Here is a 24349-nt window from a genome sequence, read left to right on the forward strand (position 1 = left end):
GTTTTGGTCCAAATTCAGACTCTCTTTAATATTTAACAGTGTAAATCGTATCTGATCGGTTGACAATTGTACGTAAAAGCTAAAACGCTATAATGACGTCGCGTCAGGACACTTTACGATTTATTTCTTCCCCCATCCCTTTTTCGTAGTGTGAATTTTCCTGAAATATGGAATGTATGGAATGACCTTTTATCTCTCATTCGTTCTCACGTTCTCAATCAGGCTAATGCAATCTGCGTCGATGTTTCTTTCGGAAGTGCAATTCTAAGAAATTCTAAAAATTAAATAAAAGAATATCTTACCCTTGATGCCGAAAACCGTCGCGCCAATCGACAGGCGATACGAATGATGACGCCCTATGTTCTCTAACAACAGCGTACGAGCTAAAAATATCCGCGTTTTATTCGTTGGACCGAGGGAAAAATCGAACTGCCCGTTAATTAGTGGCACCCGCAACGCGATTCAACTCTATGTTTCGCGAAAAAACACGTGCACGATCGGATTAAAAACCGCGAAAATTCGCGAGCGTCATACGAAACTACGTTTCTCTTCGAGTTTCTTTTTCTCTTTCCTTGTTTCCGTTAGCAATCTGAATTTATCCGAATTAGGCGAATCGTATGATACAAGGGAAACGCGCTGATTGGACGACAATTGTACCTAACAATAAAATAATTACGGCAATGAAACGGCGCCGGAATACCTTAGAAGTTTTCCTCCCAACTGTCCTTCAATTCTGACATCACAAATGTTTTCTAAGGCCGGGATGATTTTATTTTTTACCCGTACTCATTTAATGAGAGCAATAAGGATTTCAGTTGATGTCTTTCTTCGACGGCAATGCGGTTCTAAAAAAAATTAATAGATCCTAGGAAGAGTTTTTTCTTCTCCCTTCTTTTCTAGCTTCACAAATATTCTCGAAGACCGAGATAAGATTTTTTATTTCTTATCCATACTTATTCAATGAGAGCAATGAGGTTCTCGTCGGTTTTTCTTCTTTTAACAGGAAAACACGGTTCTAAAAAATTAATAAAAAGTTTTCCTAGAAAGAGTTTTCTTCCTTCTTTTTCTTTTCAGTGTCACAAATATTCTCGAAAAGTTCAGGGGTGATTTTTTAAACAGAATAATAAATTTCTTTCGCCAGTATATAGAATAACAATTAAAGTAATTTAAATCGACCGTGACTAGCAATATATAAGGTCTTTTCGATATGAACATTGAAAAACTGTGAGCCAACTTGGTTTGTCGGATTCACACAGCACTTTTTCGGATCAATCATCGAGACATTATTAATTTTGACCATGGTTTTGGTCAGTTGATGTAATTTCTAAATTAAATAGTTTTTAAATTTTATTGCGAAAAATATTACCCCAGCCAGGGTTTGAACCTGGAACCTCCCGTATACCGTGCGGGTGTCTTGCCAATTCGACCACTGAGGCTGTGGTAATATTTATCGCAATAACAACTATAAGATGGAGCACCGATTCTTAGGTGATTTTTTATTTTTTTTTTATCTATATACTTATTCAATAAGAGCAATGAGATTCCCGATGTTTTTCTTTTTAGACGGGAATACAATTCTAAAATTAATAGAAAGTTTTCCTACCTCCCTTTTCTTTCTAGCGTCACAAATATTCTCGAAGACCGAAAGAGTGATTTTTTTTATTTCTTATCCATATACTTATTCAATAAGTGCAATAAGATTCTAGTCGATGTTTTTCTTTATTTGGCAGGAAAATATGGTTCTAAAATTAATAGAAAGAGATATCTCACCTGTGAGCCTCGAGCCGAAGGCAATCGCGTTAATCGGCGTGGATTCGAATTAACAACCGAGCTAGATGCATATACGAGCTTCAACCGACTCACGAAAGCGATCGACGCTTCCGTTAGGTCGATGAAAATCAGACTAACCAGTAACCGCTGTTCAACGGCACTCGTGGCCTCCCGCGACCCGCGACGCGATCAGACTCGATATTTCGCGAAAAGAATGCGTGCGACCGGATAAAGATGGCGGAAATTCGCACAGCGCTACGCTTTACCTTTCCATCTTGTGTCCGCGAGTAATCTGAATTTATCCGAATTGCGCGAGTCGCGCGAGAAGCGCGCTGATTGGACGACGCTTGCAGCTAAGATAATCTCGACAAAAAAAGTAACGCCGGAATGTTAATAGTTTTTCCTCCCCCCCTCTTCTTTCGTCAGTCCCCCTCGACAACGTCTGTTAACTTCTAACTCATTGTTAACTTTCAAAATAGCCATCGCAACTTCTATTATAGCTATTCCGAAAAGTTAACGGTCGGATAAAAGTTAACAGAGGTTGGAAATAGTGGCCCTTATCGTCATAAATATTCTCGAAGACCGGAATGATTTTTTATTTCTTATTCAATAAGAACATAACGATGAGACTCCAGTCGGTTTTTTTCTTTTTTGACAGGAAAATATGGTTCTAAAATTAATAAAAAGAGATATCTCACCTGTGAGCCTCGAGCCGAAGGCAATCACGTTAATCGACGTCGATTCGAATTAACGTACAGCCGAGCTAGATGCATTAGCGATCACATACGAGCTTCAACCGATTCACAAAAGCGATCGATGCTTCGTCAGATCGATGAAAATCGAGCCAGCCGCTGCTCAACGGCACTCGCGATGCGATCGGACTCGATATTTCGCGAAGAGAACGCGAACGATCGGGTAAAAACTCGCGAGAAAGCGCCAGCGTCACACAAAACGTGTCTCTCCCCTCGCTTCTCCGCCGTTCATCGACGAATTGAACATTTTTTCGTCTAGCACGTAACGTACTACGTAAGGGCACGTTGATTGGTCGACGCAATTGCGATTAATTTAAGTTCACATGGCAGTTGAAGTATTGGAAAGGGCGCAATTTTTAATCCAAATTATTCACTTACATGTAAAAATAGAGTAAAAATTCTTCAGCGCGGAATTCCTTTATCGAATAAAAAAATTTCGATACACGCTGGCTTCTATCGCTCACCTGACGAATATTCATCAGATCCATCAAATTCCATAACCGATAGATATTGATGATATTTCCGATGCATCTCTTTTGTTAGTGAAATATTTTTGCCGATAGCACATAAAAAAAAGCGAAGATAACAGGATATAAAATAGAACAAGAGATTAAAACATATGTATAAAAATGAAAAGTAAGAGACGAATGAAATTGTAAAATAACGTAAAATATAGAGTAACCGAGACGTACAAACCAAAATTGTTTATAAAATATTTATTTGTGAGATTTAAAGGAATATCTGCACTATTCGAGATGGCGACTTATTAGCATGTCGAAACTAATTTAACTTTTCTGTAATGAATATGTTAATCAGTCAATGTGTCTTGCAGATGTGGTTGCATTATTCCCTGTTCTTGCAGGTCCCCACGACCATCGAAATCCTTGGCGGTGCCGTTGCCTGTGGATCATAGCCCGTTATGGACAGCTTTGACACACGCTAATGCGGTCTCCGCGGCGTTAGGAGATACCTAGCAGGAGGTGGAAGACGGCAGCTTAATCGAAGCTCTCGTCCTGGATCTGCCAATCATTTACTGACCGGCCTCACTGAAAATAGACGTCTTAATGGAGCACCGGAAGGAAGCTGGACGTCCTTACTCAAGCACTACCATATCGCGATGAAGATCGCGCGAAATATCAGAAGAAAAAAATACAATACCTCTGTGTCGAGAGAGAAGTAAATAAAACAAGTTTACAAAACAAAGCGATGTTCGCAAAGTAGAGCATCGTACGATCCTTTTGTGTGAATGTGTGTGCGTATGTATGTATGTATGTATGCGGCGACTAAACAAACTTGCGACCGAAATTTTATACCATTTGCTCGCGATTTACCTGCGAGTAGAGCTTTTTACACGACAGTTACAATCCAAAACGTACCCGGTCACTACTGTAGGAAGTAGCTGGTCTACGAGACTAATATATCGATGTAAATACAGATTTTTAATTAATGTACAAACGAAATTACATGAATAAAGTTATTATTCGTGGCTGTATTATACATAAATTGATATTGTACACAAGTAGGTAGTTCACAATGTACACTTTCTTTTATAAACATTCCAACATTCTAGCCAACAAATATAACATAGTATAGAATAGTTTTTCTCTATTAAATCGATGAATCGAATGATTATCGGCAGTCAAGTATACACATAGTAAATTAAACAAAATTAAAAAACTAACTATCCTTAAAAACGTAAATTTTACAATGTAAATTTGATTCAAATTATAGCTATGTAAAAAAAACGGTTAAAATCCAGATACTATGCGTCCTTTTTTTGTCGCCTTTTTCAATTTATTCTGTTTCTTCTCCTTCTTCTTCTTCATAATATTTTCTCGTCGTTTTTCTTGCCTTTCCTGCATAGATTTCTGTACGTTCTCTATCCTGGAATTCCATTTCTTTGCGCTGTGTTTCTTTTTCTGCTCGTTTCGTTTTATAGTACGTTTCAGCAACTCGGGATCGTCTTTAATCTGTTAAATAAGTATAATATAAATATGAATTAAAGACATAGAACAAATTTATATGTAAAGGACAAATAATATAATGACAAATTCATAATATATAATATAAAGAAATTAGCTGATGCAAAATATAAAGAATTTATAAGAAATATGTAACATAAAAAATTTATAAGAAATATGTAAATAAAATTTTTATATTTTGTTAGACACGGCGATATTAAAAAGCAATTTTTCTTATGAAATAAGCACGTTAAGGTAAGTACATACTTTTTCACCAGATGCTTTCGCCAACGCAGATTTCCATGCATCTTTCTCTCTAATGTCTTCAGCTTTTTCTTTGTCGCCCAATTCTTCCAATTGTTTCAATTTTTCTTTTTTCTGTTGCAATTGTTGTAACATCTTTTTAGGGTCATTCTGACTCTTAGGTAGTTTCTTCTTTACGCCAATCTCAGAGAAGTCAAATTTACTGAACACCATTTTACCTTCCGAATTGAAAACTGGTTTTGGTTTCGGCACTTTTGGTACTTCCTCATCTTCCGTCTTTATTTTACTACCACTAGCTGTATTCTGCTCTATCCTAGCAAGCTTCTTCTGTACCAAACGTTCTTCTCTTTTCGTCTTCTTCTTGATTCTATTTTTCAAAGTTTTCTTAAGAAGTTTCTGTTTATAATCCAACTTTTTGACCCCCTTTAATTCCTCCAATTTTGCATGTAACTCCTCAAAGGTATGTGCTCTCTGATTTTTCTTGCCTGGTATAGTGAAAGTCTTCGCTGCAATAGAAAATAATACAGTAAAAAAGAAAATGAGCAATAAAGCTTGCAGAGAATAAAATTCTTTTTTGTTTTTGGTAAACAAACAAAATGCAAACTTTCTTGAAACAAAAATTATTATCTGAGTGACAATTTTAATTGCCATTTTTTTGTATTGCACTAAAATATAAACATAAATAGAATTTTATTGGCTAGTAGACTGAATACTGCACAATCATCTTGCACTTTTTACATAAGTGACTAACCTTTTTTTGTAGGCTCTTTCTCCTCCGTCGCTGGATAATTTTTATCAGCTAAATAAAAACATAAAATATCCATTTAATCATCACGAAAAAATGTAATCCTTTAAAGTTTGGAAATTATATTATTTGATAAAAATATAGTCACCCAATTCACGCGTCGACAGAGGCATTATAGATAATAAACACGATATAAATTGATCCTCTTTCTGAAGCTCTTTGCGCGCTTCCTGAGCTTCCTCTTTATTGAAACCCTTCGACATTGTTAATTGCATCTTCCTCTCGGCTCACGTGTACTTCAAAGAGAATGTAAATAGTTTTACCTGAAATAGGTTATGTTGCCCAAGTGCTACAAACTTTGAGCATGAAGATAATAGATTCGGCATGCTCACGTTTATTTCTCTACATATGTCGATCGAACACGAAAGAGGAAAAACAAGAAATAGATTCTTAAAAAAAGAAAGAAATAGATTCCTCTTCCATTTTTCATCGGTTCGTTTACTGTACGTTGAGCAAATAAGAAAAAAAAATTTTTTCTTTTACAATTTTGATTGTAATTTTTATATATTAAAAAAATTTTTTAAATATATATATATATATATAATTAATATTAATGTATACAAACCAAATTCTTTAATAGAATTTTTTATTTTATCTCTTCTAATTTTAATTTTTCTTTTTCTAGTATTTGACTTTTTGCATTTTGATTACAGAAAACATAACATGGCGCAATTGACAATTAACAGGAAAACTGAGGTTAGAGCTGCCATGCATACACAACTTTAGCGATTTAAAGTGATTTAAACAATATAAATAAATATAAACCATATTGATTTCTGCCTTGCCTAGACAAATGAGAGGGAGAGGATACAAAGGAGAGAAAAAGAAGAAAAACAAAACGCTTGTACAGGTAAGGGATTTACACTTTATTATTGTTATTAAACTAAATTTATCCCTATAAGAAGCAAGCAAATTGATTTTTCATAATCCATCCATATACAGGCGCACAGACACACACACACACACACACACGCGCGCACACACCCACCCCACACACACTCACACGCAATCGTTTTCATAATACATTATAGTTTATTTCGTGAGCTAATATTATTCAATCAGAATTTATCAAAATTACACATACGAGTTGCATAAAGTTATTTTAATATAAACTAAACAATGAGCTGTCACCTTTATGGCAGAAAAAAAATCCTTATAAAAATGTCGTTATCTACTATTAAAAAATACCAAATTATTTACAGATGGTTTGGTCTACCAATCGTGATCTTTGTAAAACAATCAGATTCTTTCCAGCTAAATGAAAATTATCAAATTCTTTTTCGACAGCTACCGCGTCTTGTGCAGTCTCAAAAAAAACACGACAGTATCTTAAATCATTTTCAGGGATCGTCTTCACAAACGTCGCTGAAATTGGACCGTACTTCTCAAACAAATGTAAAATGTAATGTACACCATAGTTTGTATGAATGTTAGCAACAATTATTTCTTGATATAATTCAGGTAAGGCGTTCCTAGCGGTCCCACTTAACATATGGTAGTGCATTGTATCAGATTCATTCAACTTTGTTTCTGTGTCAGAAATTAATGCCGGTATATTGTGATCATGTGTGCCAGCTCGCATTTTATCCATTTTGATATCTGTCTCAGTCTTTGTTGAAGGATATAATTTAGTTTCTTGTTGCTTTTCTCTCATTACTCGATCATAAGCTTTGTTACTCATGGGATTCTGTTGTCTTGAAAATGAGTATTGTTCATTGGACATCTGTGGACTTGTCTTTTTATATTTGGTTTTATTTTCATTAAATTTATAGCTTTGTCTTGAACCGCGAGAGGCAGTGTCTGAAGAATAGTCGGTATCTTTTAATTTATCCAAACCAGAAGTTTTCGTATTATAATTTGGCTTTTCTCCGTTTTCTGGAGATCTTTCATTATGAATGGAGTTCGAATTAAATTGTTTGCCAGTGCTAAATGTCCTTTGTGACGTATCTTCTGTCCTTGCTGCCTCCCATGGACACAAACTTCCTTGATCAGTTGGTTTTGTTCCACCCATTTCTGCACTTGCTGTTGTCTGCCATGAATTCAAACTTCTTTGATCAGTTGTTTTCGTTTCAGTCATAATTTTATCTTTTTGTGGTAATAAGGATATCACGTTACAATCGCGTAGACCTTTTATACACCTTATTACTTCCTCTTGTGTTTTATATTTTACAAATCGAAGTCCATTATTTTCACCACCAGGATATATCGATACAATATTTCCATAAGGTGAACAGAGCTTCTCTATTTCATCCATTTCGAGTCCTTTCCTGTTTGCAAAATGTATGGTGTAAGTATCGTCTTTTGATAGTCTATAATATTTTCTATAATCTATTGTAGTATCTGAGGAATTAGTCTCCTTGGAAATTTGTTGTTTTGAAAATAATGAAGATTTTTCATTAAATACTGACAAATCTGATTCGCTGCCTCTCACATTTGAATTAGGTCCATGATTAGGCATAAATTTTTGATTACTCGTAAAGTTATTGGATCTATTATTTTCATTAGATGTTCTTTTACGAGGTGAATTTTCTCTAGCGTTTGGCAAGTTTTTATTCAATTTCTTGTCGTTGTTGAATGTTTTTTGAAATGCCTGCTGTTGACTTGAATCTCTGTTGTCCCTTTTTTTTATTTTACTCCTTTCTGGTAATATCTCTATGTTACTGTCTTTGAAGCCGTCTAAACAGGCTATTGTTTCTTTCAAGCTTCCTAACTTAACAAATGTAAGTAAAGTGTCTTCTTTACCAAAGTTTATGTCTATAACTCTCCCATAAGATGAAAATGCCTCCTTTATTTCAGGTGTATCAAGTCGATCCTTGTTATAAAAACGCACACTATAAGTCCCACCTTTATCCAGCTTATAATATTTATCGTGATCCATTGTAGTGGTTGTTGTTAATTATTCTTCCTCCAAATATGATTAGACGAAACAGTACGACCAAAATAGGTTAGGTTCAACCAATTTCTCAAGTCTTTCCACCTAAAATCATTTCAATAAAATTAGCATAAAAATGTCTTTCTCCTTTACTTTAATACAGTATAAATTAACCTCTTTGTCTTATCAAGTAAGCAAACAAGTTTCTCTCACCTGGATTACAAAAAACTGCTTACTTGTCAACGATTTCTCGCAACGAATGCTTCTGGCCGGCTCGCCGGTCGGGCAAAAATCCGTCAAAAACTATCCTGTTATCTGTTATGTTACTCGAACGTCGAACGCACAAGCCTCATGGTTGGGAATAATATTGATTGGTCTATTGGTCAAGTCTCTCCTGTTGTGCTAACACCTATATGTACGTAAAAGCCCATTATATTCGGATTTCACTCGTATGCTCAGTATACTCGATTTTATAGATAATTGAAAATATATACTCACGATAAAATTAGGCAAAATTCTGCAAAACCCACGTCAATGGCATTAACCCACGTAAAGAACCGTGAAGCCGTGAACGGCGTGATGGCGTCGGTGCCGTCGGCGTGAAGCCGTGAACCGTTCCAGAAATGGCCAAACCCGGAAATGAAATGTTGAGCTAGATGTCGAACGCGTCGCGTCTAGGTATTTGAACATCACGACAGTGTTTACATGTAGCCGAGATCCGATGGTTTTTTTTTCCTCAAATACGTTAGATTTTTCGTAAGTACTATCAGCAGTATCAACACATTTTGGAACGCATTCAGCGTTCGACAAATTGCAAAGAAGAAAGAAATTTTATTAAAAATTTATTAGAAATTAATTGCGAATTTGGTTGGAATTAATATGCGCACTGATGCAAACATTTAAACATATATTAAAAGCCATGTTGTTTTAATTTAAATGTAAAATGCAAATGTTTCGACTGATAAAATTATGCCTGATATTTTACCAAACAGCATAATAAAGTGTAAGAATTTCGCGGTTTATTATATATATTTACATTAAACACACATCTTTATGTTGATTTGTGTATGACGTACATACGATTTTAACTCGGAAACGAGCGCCTGATTTTTGTTCTTTTTTTTTTGCATAAAATAATGGTTTATACTTAAGGTGATTTTTACACTTCAATTAAAAGTCATTGTTATTAATTACATATTTACATATTTCTGATTGTTCGATAATTTATTAATATTTGAGGATAAGAATGTATATTTACTTCACATTTTCTGAAAAAAGTATTGAGAGACCAAAAAAATATTTTTTTTAAAACGAAAGAGGCATATTAAGATTGCTGTGATGTGAGCTTAATTTTTTTAATACAAGGGCTCGATTCTTGAATTCATTCGCGAGAGAAACGTATGCGCAAATTCTGTTCTTACAGAAACGTTGCAAGTTGATTGGTCAAAAACCATGCGATAGCCAATCAACTTGCAATTTTTCTGTAAAAACCACATTTGCGCATGCGTTTCTCTTGCAAATAAATTCAAGAATCGAGCCCCAGGGGTGTAGCGAAAACTCACCCCAGGTTCAAAATTTCCGGGTTTGCGCACTAGTGACTATAGTGCGTCCAATCGAATTCGCTATAATAAGATGTAGTAGAAATCTAAAGAAACAAATTATACGCATTAATGGAAAATAAAAGAATGAACATTATGCGATGTCAGATTAATTGACGAAAGTACGTCAAAATTTTTTTTATCTGTATAAAATCATGAGGAACGGAGAAGAATGGTAATTGCTGATTGGCTATACATAGCAAGAGTTTCTCGGGATCGATTTTATGTATCTTGAAACGAGGTGAAAATTTATTGTTACAAAAGTGAAAAGATTTATTAAATTTCGACAAATGAAATTGTAGATTAGTGAATTTCTTCCTCGCTTTTGTAATTTTTACATCGTTTCAAGATATTCAATTGATTTCTGGGGCCTTAATTCTCGCACACGATATGTCGTGAATATCATATACTTTGCAACCAATAGCATACTTGCAAAATGTGATTTTCTAGTGACATTCGTGAAATGTCGTATGCGATATTTTTCGAGGATAAGTCCCCTGAGGGTCGATCACGTATCTTGAAACGAGATGAAAATTATATACAAAAGCAGAGAGAAGCCTGAGAGAGGCCACGGGCGCGATTTCGCTGTAACTTTATTTTGAAGCGCCTCTATGTCCACAAAATGTGGACATTGAACTACGTGGCCAATGTCTATAAATATGTAGGTAATGTCCACGATTTTGTGGTGCTCTTCCGTGCTATATCTACGACCTCGTGGTAATTAATTACCACGAGGTCGTAGATATAGCACGGAAGAGCACCACAAAATCGTGGACATTACCTACATATTTATAGACATTGGCCACGTAGTTCAATGTCCACATTTTGTGGACATAGAGGCGCTTCAAAATAAAGTTACAGCGAAATCGCGCCCGTGGCCTCTCTCAGGCTTCTCTCTGACAAAAGTGAGGAAATTCACTAGAGTATCTACGATTTCATTGGTTGAAATCTAGTAAATCTGTTCACTTTTGCAATTTTCACCTCGTTTCAAAATATGTACAACTCCTCGATTGCTTGATTTAGTAGAAAAATTCTAAGCAACTTCGATCACTATATAATCGTTGTATCGTTCATTAAAAAAAAAAAATTTCCTTAATGCATGCTATTTGTAGTCCATTTATATGATGCGCCAATTACAAAGAAATTACATTCCTTATGCGGAAGACATATGCGTGGAACAACATTTACCGGAAACGGAAAAAACGTTATCGCGAAACGTTATCGAAAATAATTCGTAGGAGGGCGCCACTATATCGATTGATATCTCAATCTCATTTCGCAGAGAATGCAGAGGCAACCGATTTGCACAGGTCATTTGGACTTAGCGAACACACCTATGCATACCAGTTCGATACACTGCAAATGCTCACATACATTTACGCATCATATACACCCCCATGCATAGGTTTTGCGAGCAAAAGCGCAATTAACATTTGAAAAACAAAAAAAAAAAAAACAAAAAATGCAATTTAATATAACAGTAAGAGTAAAATCTTATATTTAAGATACAATATACAATTGATATAGATGAAACAGGCTAACGAAACTAAATTTTTTATTTATATTCTTTAATTAAAAAGAAAGAGTATCTCTCATCAATGTCTGAATCACTGCTGCTATTAGATCGAGTATGGCAACCGTGTCCAGCAGTTCCCTAGATTCTTATTCATCAAATACAGAGATAAACCAATCATTTAAATTGTTTAAAAAGTTAAGAACAACCGAAGGGATCTTAAAGTTCTATTTAATGAAACATTTTTATTTAATTCAGTAATGTCAATTTATAGGTATAATTATTATAATCATTTCAGGGATATAATCCAAGCTCGACAAATCTCAAGTGTCCGATTTTCGATGTAAAAACTGGAAAAACTAATAGCAAACGTTCTTACAATTAATTAAATGCAACTCGAATAACGTAAAACGCATTACATATTTTCGTAAATTTAACCCGGTCTTTCGTGTCGCGAGAGATTCTGTTACGGATAATCCGCGCGGTTGTTGTACTCGGAATCGCGGGTTCAGAAACCGGCCTCGGTGGTATGCGCCACACGCCACACCACCGCCCGCGCCGCGCCATACCGCGCGGTTTGATTTACGTTTCCCGCTTCCCAGTCATGGTTGCCCCGATGGCGGGCGGCCATCTTGCGCGCGTGCGGAGAGCTTGCGCACTGGCACACCCGTAATTTACGACTCTCCTCTCTCGCGTACGCGCGCGCGCGCTAGCTTCTTCCCGTTTCAGAATTCAGCGGTAGGTTTTTCGCGCGAGGCGTCGTCACCCGCGAGAAGTTCTCCCTCAACAATCGTCTCGATCGACGTGTGAAACGCGCGTCGCTCGGCCGTCGGCGAGAAACGCGGCCGGGAAAACGTCGCGCGCACAAAAGGAGCAGGACGACCGGACGACCGCCGCCGCGGTGGGAGAGAGAGACACAGAGGTGGGTGGAGTTTGCGTGTGAGCTGTGTGAAGTTGGCGACGAAGACGCGCGGTTGTCTACGCGGACGACGACGCGTTCCTCGAGGACCTCGAGCGTCCCGTCGGGAAATCGGTCGAAAAATCGTCGCTCCTCGAGGAACGTCGCCCGCGCGCGAGCGCCCAGGCCCAGCGTGGAAGAGGTTATGAGAACGCGGCTACGAGTGGCTACGAGAGGCCTGAAGTTAGGCGATCGTAAATAAAGAGGTGGATGCGCGCGCGGACAACGACGGATCGTCGCAAACGCGCGAGGAAGGAAGAGGGAGCGAGACGCGGCGGCGGCCGGCGCGGGAGGCAGATGCATGGGGCGCTCTGATTGGCCGCGGCGGCTGCTATGGCCGCCGATTGGCGTACCGCACGCATATACTCCAAGGCACAGCACGGACGCGCACGTACACGCGTACACCCGCGAGCCGCGTAGCAGTCGCTCGAGCGGCCGAGGACAGTGAGAAGAGCGACGGAAACGGTCGGTCCGCGCGCGCCGTCGTCGTCGTCGTCGTCGTCGGCGCAGTTGTTTCCTTGTAAGGCGGAAAGCTTCGTGTGCGACGTCCGTGGCGCGGATGGCTCGGAGAACGACTCCGATTTTCAGCCATAGCGAGTAAGAACCGTCGAACCATCGCGAGAGAGCGAGAGAGAGAGAGTGAGAAAGAAGGCAAGAGAGATATTATATATACATATATATATACATATATAGATATATATACATAGTGTGGAGTCTCGACGAGGAGAGGAGTGCGGTCCGGGCGCGACGCCGACCGTTTCGACACAACCGCGTATACGTAAAACCCGACAATCCGTCAATGTTAGAGCCGCCGGAGGCAGCGATCTCAACTTGCCCTATATTGTGTATACCAGATTTTACAAGTCGATAATTAGAAGCGCAGTGTGTGTGTGTGCATCGCCGGAGCGCGCGGCGGCGGTGCGGAAGGGAAACGGAGCCGAGAGAGGATAGAAGGAGCATCGCGGAGCGAGCGGGAAGGTGAGAGCAGCGTGCCGCGGCGAGAGCGAGCGAGAACGCGCGAGAGGAGCCGACGGACGGAGGGAGAGACGCAGAGAAACGGAGCGGAGTTAAAACCGCGCCGTGCGACACGCAGAAGGACAAAGACCGCGGCGTTGGCATAACCTCCAAGTTGTTCGCGCCGCGCGTTTCTGTGCGAGGCAACGGTGCGTCAAGTCACGAGGTGTTTGTTACGACGGAGATATAAAGTAAGTGAGAAAGAAGAGAGAGAATATATTTTTGCAAGTGTGCAGCGCGCGCCTTCCACAGATCGACGATTGGAGCACGGCGATCCGGAAGAGGAAGGCAAAGAGAGAAAGAGAGAGAGAGAGAGAGGGGAAGCACGTGCATCATTACATCCGGCCAGCGGCATCGTCCGACGAGGCAGATCGCGGAGGCCGGATCTGTTCAAGTTTGTTACGCGTTCTTTCGCGACACCTGGTATACGAGTATATAACGCGTAGGTGCGTTACACGCGCGTGGTGGTGCGACACGAGTGCGCTCCCGTCGGCCGTTCCGTTCTGGGCGCCGCGACGTGTAGCGGATATACAAGCAAAAGGGAAAAGGAGAAAATAAAGGGAAGGAGACGCACACGGCGACGCACACGTCCACGTGGACACGTACCTACGTACGTGAGGCACGCGGAACACGGTGGCCAACTGATCACCACCGGGGCTGGGAAGTAGCGGTGCATCCGGTTGATGGATGAGACTGGCAGGATGCTGCAACACGGAGGTTCAAGTGTGGGTCTGATGGGTGGAAACCAGGGTCCGACGGGCCAGAACACCGCCGGCTACATGGGCCCGGTCGACGGCACCGCGGCGCAGGGCCCCGACCAGGCGGTCGAGGCGAGGAAACAGGACATCGGCGAGATTCTGCAGCAGATCATGAATATCACGGACCAGAGTCTGGACGAGGCGCAAGCGAGGTATGCCCACGTCTCTTTTCCCTGCGCTCCGCCATTTTTTAACGCGCGGGATGCGTCTCTTTTGATCTTACCCTCGTTGAAATACTCCGTTGTCTTTTTTTCAAGGGTCTCTTCCTGGTCTCGGAATACTCCTCTTCATTTCCGACGCCTGCCAACAATCCCATATTTTGTTTTCTCGTATACACATATACGTATATATTTAATGTTTACCGCGTTGCCTAGTTGATAGTTATATCAGTAGCGTCGTATTCGTAATTGCCACGACTACTTTCGCGCTAAAGTGTCCGTGGGGTCTATCAGCGTTACGTCGAGGCTGAAAATTATGTTTACGGCTCGTTAATGGCGGAATTAAAGGTTTAATGGTACTTTCGATTTACGAGGTCGATTCGTTACCCGGGAGAGGAGCACCGTGTAAACGAAATTCTCATAAAAGCAAGACGATGCCCCCGCGCGTATATAAAATATACGGTGCGCGCGCTTTTATTTCGAGTCCCCGGGTTACGGGCGGTTCATGGAAACGCATTAAATCGCTCACCAGATTACAAAGTACACCCGCGATACACTCTCTTTCTTGCTCATCGATTCCCGCAACGTCACGCAAGAAGTGCATCTCGTTCGTTCTCCTTCGTATCTCGTAAATCAAATTAAAAAGAACACGTGGAGCGCTTTGCCACAATCTTTGCAGTTAATTATACGGTATTGTAAAACGCGCTCAACGCGCTTATTAATGACGACGAGTGATAATGATACTCCTACTGTGGGACTCGCTCGTGTGTACTTAGCTAATTATACGCGCGTTATTCATTAGCGCATTAATCTGCCTGATTTATCTCGCGGAATATATATCCCGGTAAACACATTCTCTCTACCTTCCTATCTTTTTATGATAATTTGGACGGATCTGCAAAGGCGTTTTGTCCGGATAAGATCTATCGACCCGCGAAGATATCGCCCGCGATGCTACGTTTCTCTCGTTTTACGATTTCGCAAGTAAACAAATGACGAACACACTGTAAGATTATGGTGAGACTCGAGACGTATATTATTAGGACGGTACAGAACGAGTCGAAAGAGAGTATTGGCGAATACCAGACCTCTCGTATAGTGTCAGGAATAATGTCAGGAAAGCAATGAGAGCAGATGGAAAAGGGTACCTCTCGATAAAACTCGTGTAAAAAGGAGATAATTTACATATATTTCGGAAATGACGAAGAGAACACGCTCCGCGAAGAAAATAGGAACGTACCGCCCAATGGGGCACCGAACTCGGGCTCCTTGTATTTAACCGTATCGCCTGTGCACACACGCGACGACTAATCGTAAAGTATGCCTGCCCATATTCACCTGGCGTCGGCCTCGTTCATGTGCGTTAAGTTATATTAAGTACCTGTCCGCGCGTTTGATGCCGCTACAAAGAGTGCCAGATGTGCCTCCCACGAATACGTGCATTTTACGCGGAGCGCGCGCCGCACAGGGTGGAGGCACTTGTAATTTCGCGACGTGCGTTAAACGCCTTGGCCATTTAAATATCGCGGCCCGTCAATTAAGCGTACGGCCTTGAATTAAGTTAATTGCCTTTATTAACACTGAGCCGCTAATTTCGATGGCGATAGTTGTAATTTCACGTAATTTGCATGCAAAGCGCTCTAGATTTGCCTTCTCTTTATCGTATACAGTTCTTCCCTTTCGGGGCTTCGCGAAGGATCGATCTCGAATTTATCGAAAGCCTTTTACACGATTTTGAGTAGCGACGCCGAGCTAATCCGTTCGGTTTTTGCTTGCAGGAAACACACCCTCAACTGCCATAGGATGAAGCCCGCCCTGTTTTCAGTTCTCTGCGAGATCAAGGAGAAGACAGGTGAGTGATTTTCTCTCTTTCTTTCTCCGCAACAACGCGGGCATTTGCTCTTTTTGCCGCGCTCGACTCGCACCGCTTGGATCATTAAACTTTACGCACGAACGACTCGCCTATTTCGTGCCGCGCTAACAGATGAATGGAATTTTTAAATCAGTCAATTTTGGAAGCGACAAACTCTCGCTCGTGACGCACGTTTCCGTAGAGACCTCGAATTTCAATCTACTCTTCTCCCTCTCGTATGTATCAGGTTGGCGTTGCCCCGCATATTTATATACATATTATGTGTATTTTACGCGACGCGAAAATCGAACGTTACGAGGATGCTTTATTATTTTTGCAGCGTCATTGATTATATCTGTGTGCGAGCGAGGTTTTATTCCATTCCACCCGTGCGCGCGAGTTATTGTGCGTCATAAATCATAGGTCTTATTTAAAGCGTTGACTCTTCGGCGCCCGGTTGTGTGTTTGGAATTGATTTTTAAATTTGCGTTTTTAACTCGGAATCGATTGGAACCGGTATAGGCTCCCAACGAGCTCCCGATGGCTTTCGGATAGTTTACGTGTACATATGCAGAGAGGAGGATTTCTACGGCCTTCGGGATCGTTGCGAAAGAAACGCGATAATGGGCGATAAGACGGTATTTTAAGGTGTATCAACATCGAAAATCGAGCTCGAGACTGCCGACTCCGAATCTCAATCTCTTAACGCGAAAACGAGCGATTCACGGAGAAATCCATGAATAAATGTCGACATCCGAGCTGTTGCGCGTTGCGGCTCGCAATCACAACGGACCCGAAATCGAGAAATCGCGAGAGATCCCTATCTGTGACAGCGCAACCCGCGTTTACGCTCTCCCTTCGGCCACCCTTCGGTCGCGCGACCCCTGCGAGACCCATTCGAAACTCGTAAACATAATTTTTATGCGATGTTTGGATTACTTTTACGCGCGGATCAAGAGACCGCGAAATGCACAATTATTTCTGGGGGGAGACGCGATCGAGGAAGGAGAAAGAGAGGAAGGGGGCGAGATCGCGGGGGAGAGCGAGAAAGATCGGCGGGGGGGGGTTGGTGGCTACGTCAAAAGTATTCGCTGCCCGTTGGGGGTGGAAGGACCGCACCACGCCCCTCATGCTAAGTTACCCTCTTTCGCATCGTTTCTCTGCCGATGTGTATGTCTGTGTATATATATGTGTGTGTGCTTGCGTACACGCATTCATACAAACCTAAGCACACAAGCAGTAGGCACGGGGTCGTTGGCGCAATACGGGCTGTGACGTCAACAACGACACCCCACGTTTCCGTAACGTTATGATATTTCCAAATGGGCGTTGGGTGCACCCAACGAAAGAAATCATCCTCTTCGCAATCGAGGGAGAACGAGATCGCTATTGATTGTTTTTTTTTATGAGGAATTTTGAATACGGACGAGATCGTATGTTTTGCTAACGCATCTCGGAAATCTTGTCCCATTTTTATAACTTTGTGCTTTTTCATTGTCTTTATTGCCTCTCGCTGTCGTTGTACCGTCATCATTTCGTTATATTGGAATTTGCAGAGATATTAACCCTTCCGCTTCAGTTTTATATAACTAACTTCATAGCAAAAGAAAATTTAGCGAAATCTAACGATATTTTGTAGGAAAATCGTAATGGCTTTAAGATATTCTATACAGAGTCCTAATGTTAACTGTCATTATTTAAATAGACGAGATGTGTACAAATTTTTATTATGACGCTAAGATGTTCTCAAAATTTCCTTTATAATTTTTACGTGATTTTCTTATCGAGATATTCTTTGAATATTTTATACCTACACAAAAATATTTTAATAATATGTTCACCGTAATATATACTGGCAATATTTTATGGAAATTGAAATGTATTTGGGACATCTAGAATTATGTTTTGTTATATCCCGTATATATAAAATGTTTGATCCTTTTGATTCGAGTTCGAATAGTATTGGTGAAATAAGCAAAATCGTCGATGACGATACTGCATTGAAAAGTATTTCATTTTTCGACGCGGGAAAGGGATGACGAGACGAGAGCGAGGGACAACAGAGAAAGAGGTTTAATTGGAGTTTATCGTAAACAAAAAGGGCGTCAAAGTATGATGAGCACTCGAGATGATGAACCGTTTTAACGGTCCTGTATCTTTTATGAGTTCCGGCCCGGCTGCGTGCTGCAAGTGCCACACGCGTGCGCGCGGGAAAAATGCACCGAGAGCTCTCTCCTTGTCGCGTTACGCGCGGGGAGGAAAAGAGACGCGAGATAGTCGTAGTCGAGTTTATGGGCGATGGCTGACGAGGCAGTGAAAAAGTACTAAACCAAGAGGAGCAGATAAACGCTATGTTAAGCAGACCGTTTTACCAGCCATTTAATATAATTGGCTCTCGCGCGTTCACTCTCTCGCGTGCGCCGCTCAGATAACTTCGGATCAAGACCCGTGCAAGGTGGGACCGTTCTCCTTCGTATAGGCAGGAGCCTTATCCCTTTGTTTGCCGCCGATGACCATCGCGCTGTTATACGTGTGTAACGTTTGCGAACTTTTATTTTATCAACCACCTTCACCCTTGTCGACCCCTTTCAGCGAAGGAATCCGAATTACGCGCGAAATTCTGCGAGGAATAGGATTCTCCGCCGCTGTATGAATATTAATAATATCCGCTTCTCCCTAAATCTCTTGTTGTGATCGCATTGAATTACAATGCAATCGAGAACAAAAAATTATACGAATTTCTTGCTTTATTCGTAGAAATTATTTTCTGCATGTCACAGTTCGTATTCGATAGAAAAGATTTATGAAATACACAGATTTGTTTTATTCATGAATTTCAATTATTCGTAAACTTTCAATTATTCGTAAACTTTGATCAACAATCACAAACTTTATTTTCGCTAGAAGTAAATTGGATATACGAAAAAATCTATCTTGATAATTTAAACGAATTATATGAATTTTTTTGCTCGTGATGTAATCTAATACGCTTGCGATGGATCTTAATTTTCCGTTACTCCAAATCTAACTCGGCGCGATCACAAGCAGAGAATCGGGCGATCGCACTTAGCGCTAATTGTACGATGCAATTACAAGACACGTAACCAGGCAACTCGTTCGATTCGCGTTAATGGACCGTCCTACTTCCTCGAATATCACGTGTAACGATCGATCGGGCCCTAAGAGGCAGTCAGCCCTCTGACTACGATTTGTCACGGTCAAATTGGAAGAGGCGCTTTCCTCCCTGTAACGCGCTGATCTTCGAAGACCTGTTTCGGGGCGAACACACCGCTCAGGACGATTTCCCGTGGGGCGCGCGTAGATCCCGAATACCGAAAAGAACGGAGAGACAGGCCTGCCCGAAATCCGCGGGATTTCTCTACTCGCCTTTCTTCAACCGTTGGTCCCCCAATCCCCTTTTTTTTCGTCCTCTCCCGCGCGGACAGCCCTCTTCAAGTCCGCATAGAGCAGCTGGCATAATCCTCCGCGTGGTGCACCAAAAAAAAATTCCGAGGGTGTCGGGGGAGGGCTAAGCTCCGACCTGGTTGCGCGATAAAATAGTCCATCTCGATAATTATCGGAGGCGCAGAATCGCCGGACGATGAACTTTTCGGCGCGCCCGGACGCTCGATAAAACCAAATTAATCCGCGGCCAAAACAGATAATTCGGCCGAATAATAATCCGCGTCGCTACCATTAATCACGGATCGGCCAATATTGATTTCGCGCGCGGCGCGCAATCCGATTGGCTGACTTTACTTACGGCCCGTCATTGCGTGTATGACGCACGTGCGTTCCGTGCGGCGCAATCGGTTACACGCACAGGGTGTTCCGTGCGTGGATTAGTCCGGTCCGTCCGTCGATTCGCCGAGGATTTATTTAATTTTGGACACCGCCGCGCCGCCGCGGCGCATCCTCGATCCTTCCGCAGTTTTGAAACAATGGCAGCTCTCGCGCAAACAATTAAAAATCCATACTCGATTTGGCCGCCGGCCAACAGCAGCTCCGTTTCCTGTCCCGCACACCTATATAACTCGCGCAATACATGTCCCGTCTCTCATTGTTTTCGCCATGCAGTATCGCTCGATATTTTTAATATAACACACTGTTCATTAGGGAAATCCTTTTTCAAGCGTCAGTTAGGAATAATCGATTCGAAGACCGTTTTATTCAGCTACAAACAACGAACGTACGTGTTGCGAACATTTTATTCAGAGGCATGACCTTTCGCGCCGCGTTGCATGATATGTTAATATTAATCCGAAAGGCGAAACGGAGCTGAGCCCACGTGAGTGGCTCGAGGAGCGCATTGCGTTTCGCTGCAACCGGCCGACCTTGATTTCGCGGAGCGCATTTCACGCTGGATTCACCCCCGTCCTTTATCTCCCTCGTAATTAATGGCTCCGTTTGCTTCCATTTATTACGCGAGTACGACACCGAACTGTCTTCAGCACGCCGGGTGAGCACGCTCGCGCGTCCTTCCGATCCTCCGCGCGTGAACGATTAAAAATGTTCCTCTCGGTACATTTCCCCCGTACGCGAAGAATTCACGCTGACGCAATTTTGAAAATTAATCAAATAAATTGAGATTTAAAATGTCGATTAAAAAGAAACTTTATTTGGATTTAATACAACGCTCTGTCATCGAGATGAAATTCTCTCGCTGAGTAGGTAACGTAAAGATGGTAGACCACTCCGGGGGAAGCTCGATCGTACGCATCGCATTCTGTTATTGTTACAATGTACGAAACGTCCCTTCGGTTTTCGAGAGGTTGACGCGGCTCATTCCGGCTCTCCAGCTGGAATGTCGTTCCCCTAGCTTCGCTTTCCTTTTCTTCTTGTACCCGCGCCTTTCGTGCCCTCTTCCCTCTCTCGCCCCTTCTTCCTCCCTCTTTGTACTTCCATCTCCGTCTCTTCTTCACCCGTGATACTCGCATGCATGCAGATGGGGTTCCAGCATCTCAAGGTGAACCGGAGCCCCTCGGTCCCCTCTTCCCATCTCTCTCTCTCTCTTTCTCTTTTCTCTCTGTTGCCTTCTCGCTTTCTCCCTCCCTCCCTCTCTCTCTCTCTCTCTCTCTCTCTCTCTCTCTCTCTCTCTCTCTCTCTCTCTCTCTCTCTCTTTTTGTCTCGTCCTCTCAAGTCTCGAACTTCACGGAGTCGACTAACGAGATTTGTCCGATTCGAGTGAGTCCGCCGTAATGCGCGCGCACTGATTTATTGCAAAAACTCGCACGCTCGCGGTAAATTGTGGCCTCCCTTTCGTTAGCGTAGGGAAACGTTTCTTAACGAGCACATTCGTTCCCGCGTACCTCGCGCCGCGTCGCGCCGCGGTATACGCGAGCCTTGTTGATTCTCATGAGTCGCTTTAATTAACTTCGCCGATTACGCGTCACGTTTTTCGCTAATTACGGCGCGCGAAGCGGCTCGCCGTGACGGGCAAAAGACGGCCGCAATACGCGCGCGAGGTTATTATGCATTGTGTGCCCGCAGACGCTGATAAAGACACGGTCGTATTATCAAGTAGCGGAATTACCGTAATGCTCGCTTTACAGATAACGTAAGCACACATTGTTCGCGCGAGAGAGTTAAGTGAGCGCGCTGTTGTTTCGGGCTTTATCGGCGAATAATGCCTCAAGTGCCGTCACAGTTATTTTTTCAACAGTTATTTTCTTTTCCCTTCCTCATTCGAATTGTCAATTGCTCAGGCTAAAACCGCTAACAAGTCACGGCCGACGGTACGTTCGTCTAATTTAGAAAATAGATGCGTCACGTAAGACGAGCGTTTTTAAGCGCGGAAACTTCTTACGTACCGACCGTGGCACCGATACGAGGAAACAAAAGGAACTATCCGTGAAAACGAAGGGAAGAGAAAGAGAGAGAGAAAAAAGAGAGAAGATGAAAAGCCATTGTGCTGTCAAATCGTACACGACAGTTGCAGCGCGTAACGGAATCGTTACGGAATTGCATTTAAGTCTCTTTAATTGCGCGAAGTTGCTGACCGGAAGTCTTGTCGTTATGGTCATTGCTCTCGCGCGGCCGGGCCGCGCTCTTATTCGGCGCTTTAATTTCAGGCCGATAGCGAGCACTTCGTTAGTGTTATTTATCCGAGTAACGTTTTTAACCCTTCGTAGTCACACTTCTCTAGAATCCCGCGGTAGTCACACTGGGTAGTATTGACCCAGTCGATTTTTAATGGTTGCCATTTAAATGGTATCGGTCCGATCGGGTTTAAATAATTCTGAAACATACCTTGAACATTCTAGAATATAAAACAACTGCGGTTTTGTGAAAAATCAAATGGCAACATGTTGAAAAAAATCGTGAACGAGTCTCTATCTATAGAGGATACTTCAAACTCTTGTAGATGGCGGACCAGGCCTCATTTTAAGCTAGGCATTTAGCTGATATTTAGATCCAAATGAAGGTGGGTCAAATTGGTCGGACTATGAAGGGTTAAAAACGCTTACGGTCTGAAGGGTTGACTGCTCGAGTTTTCGCCAAATAAACAGATCCACTTGGCCTCGCTTCGTCGAGTCGAACGACGAATATCTAGCGACGACGACGAGGAGAAGAACGTTTTGTGGAATTCGTCGTGCATGTGACACGCCACGCGTGCGCGTGTGTGTGTTTGTGTCTACAAACGTAGGAGGTCGATTTAACAAACCATACGTTACGCCACGATAAAATCTCGCAAACCTATAAACTTCGAGCTCCGAGCTAGGTGCGGGTACGTTATATCATAAAAATCCAGTAAAATAAGCTCGTAAACCGAGCGAGGGAGAGAGAGGAAAAAGGGGAAGAGAAGGAAAAAGGGGCTCGTGTTGTCGCGATGCGCTATAAACTTTTCTCGCGAATACGCGCTCGCGCGTGTCGCACGCGCGCGCGCGCGCACGTGCGTGCACAATATTTCAGAGTACGTATTCGAGATCGCGAAATTCGGATTACGAACGAGATGCTCTTCGCAAATTGCTCGTAAACATAATAGAGAAAAGTAATATTCGGTAACGCAATTCTTTCTGGAGTTCGGGATATTCATATTTATGTTAACTAACTACACCTTCTAGATATATAAAATGCGAGAAGTTCAGCAAAAATTTTTTACGAGTATCTCTGAGATCTTATTTACGAATAATCAATAAATTTAATTAATATAAGAAATTAATATAAAATTAAATCATGTTTCACACTAGGTGTATATTGGACAAGGTGTTCTCTAAATTGAGATAGTTTAGATAATCTCTGCTTATACATGAACTATATTACGGATGCATGTACAGACGGGGTCAATAATGCCTTCCACCTGAAGTTAGTCACGTTCGAGATAATAACTGAACACATCGCGTCTAGCTATTTGTGCATCATGACTGTTGGTTCAACCAATAGATTTACTCCATTTTTGGTTGAACCAACAGTCATGATGCACAAATAGCTAGACGCGATGTGTTCAGCCGTTATCTGACTCGAACGCGACTAACTTTAGGTGGAAGGCATTATTGAGCCGGTCTGTACACCTTGCGCATCTATCCGATTCGATTTATCGGTGCGCCGCGCCGGCTCGGATAGGTCGGCGATCTTAGATTATCTCGATGTATTCACGTCCTGGTGTGGACGAGAGAGGAAGAGTGATCTTTCGAGAGGCTAATTGGAAGACTCTCGAGGGCTACTCTCAGCGGCTTCTATACGCGCGTCGTGGGCCGGCGTCCTCTTAATCGTATGGTAATTCTATGGAGATTGCATGGGGCGAGGAGAAGCTCGTAGCTCGGGATCGTTAGGCCCTTTTCGTCCCCGCTGGGACCTAAACTCACTCTACCTCTCTTCAACTAACGGCGTTCCGCTATCCGGCTTCCAATCACTCCTCCCGCTTTTCACCCATCATCTTCGTCGTCCCCTAAGAAACTTATTTTTCGTTTCGCTCATCTCGTTGCCCCCGTCAGAAATAAATCCAAAAGGTATGATTAGTTCACTTCTCTGCCTTGCCCCAAATTGTACTCTACGGGAGGATTATACTCCGTCAGTTAACCCACGATTTAATTCTTCCTCGCGATACAGACGAAGGCTTGTATCGTAAGTCTGT

At 42.0% G+C, this 24349-nt stretch overlaps 4 protein-coding genes across 17 annotated transcripts in view; 2 read left to right on the forward strand and 2 right to left on the reverse strand.

The window, feature by feature from the left end:
• Positions 1–4017, forward strand: part of LOC139820076 (uncharacterized) — a 42812-nt gene extending 38795 nt beyond the window's left edge. For 4 of the 5 annotated variants that reach the window (XM_071790018.1, XM_071790017.1, XM_071790014.1 and 1 more), the window contains one exon: positions 3385–4017. The gene's annotated coding sequence lies outside the window, so the exon portion shown is untranslated. The remainder of the gene's footprint in view (positions 1–3384) is intronic. The other variant, XM_071790015.1, reaches the window with a different exon arrangement.
• Surf6 (Surfeit locus protein 6) lies at positions 3983–5858 on the reverse strand. Its single transcript, XM_071790013.1, has 4 exons — positions 5641–5858; positions 5499–5546; positions 4751–5253; positions 3983–4492 (listed from the first exon to the last, which is right to left on the reverse strand). Exons 1-4 carry the CDS (start codon positions 5765–5767, stop codon positions 4271–4273), a joined length of 900 nt encoding a protein of 299 aa, XP_071646114.1. The 5' UTR covers positions 5768–5858; the 3' UTR covers positions 3983–4270.
• Positions 5859–6394: 536 nt separating this feature from the next.
• Positions 6395–9077, reverse strand: LOC139820074 (uncharacterized). Of its 2 annotated transcripts, none has more exons than XM_071790011.1 (3): positions 8923–9077; positions 8661–8833; positions 6395–8529 (listed from the first exon to the last, which is right to left on the reverse strand). In XM_071790011.1, the coding sequence occupies exon 3, from the start codon at positions 8428–8430 to the stop codon at positions 6745–6747; it is 1686 nt and encodes a 561-aa protein (XP_071646112.1). In that variant the 5' UTR covers positions 8431–8529; positions 8661–8833; positions 8923–9077; the 3' UTR covers positions 6395–6744. The 2 variants fall into 2 exon arrangements, with proteins under 2 accessions (XP_071646112.1, XP_071646113.1); XM_071790012.1 differs by having other exon boundaries at positions 8638–8833.
• Positions 9078–11800: 2723 nt separating this feature from the next.
• Positions 11801–24349, forward strand: part of Exd (PBX homeobox extradenticle) — a 54806-nt gene continuing 42257 nt past the window's right edge. For 2 of the 9 annotated variants that reach the window (XM_071790039.1, XM_071790040.1), the window contains exons 1-2: positions 11810–14417; positions 16202–16275. In XM_071790039.1, coding sequence (XP_071646140.1) covers positions 14191–14417; positions 16202–16275 — 301 coding nt within the window. In that variant the 5' untranslated portion in view covers positions 11810–14190. Of the gene's footprint in view, positions 14418–16201; positions 16276–24349 lie in introns of all 9 variants that reach the window. The other 7 variants (XM_071790036.1, XM_071790034.1, XM_071790037.1 and 4 more) reach the window with 7 other exon arrangements.

The sequence above is a fragment of the Temnothorax longispinosus genome, chromosome 10 (genome assembly GCF_030848805.1).
Source record: "Temnothorax longispinosus isolate EJ_2023e chromosome 10, Tlon_JGU_v1, whole genome shotgun sequence".
Classification (NCBI taxonomy): Eukaryota; Metazoa; Arthropoda; class Insecta; order Hymenoptera; family Formicidae; genus Temnothorax; species Temnothorax longispinosus.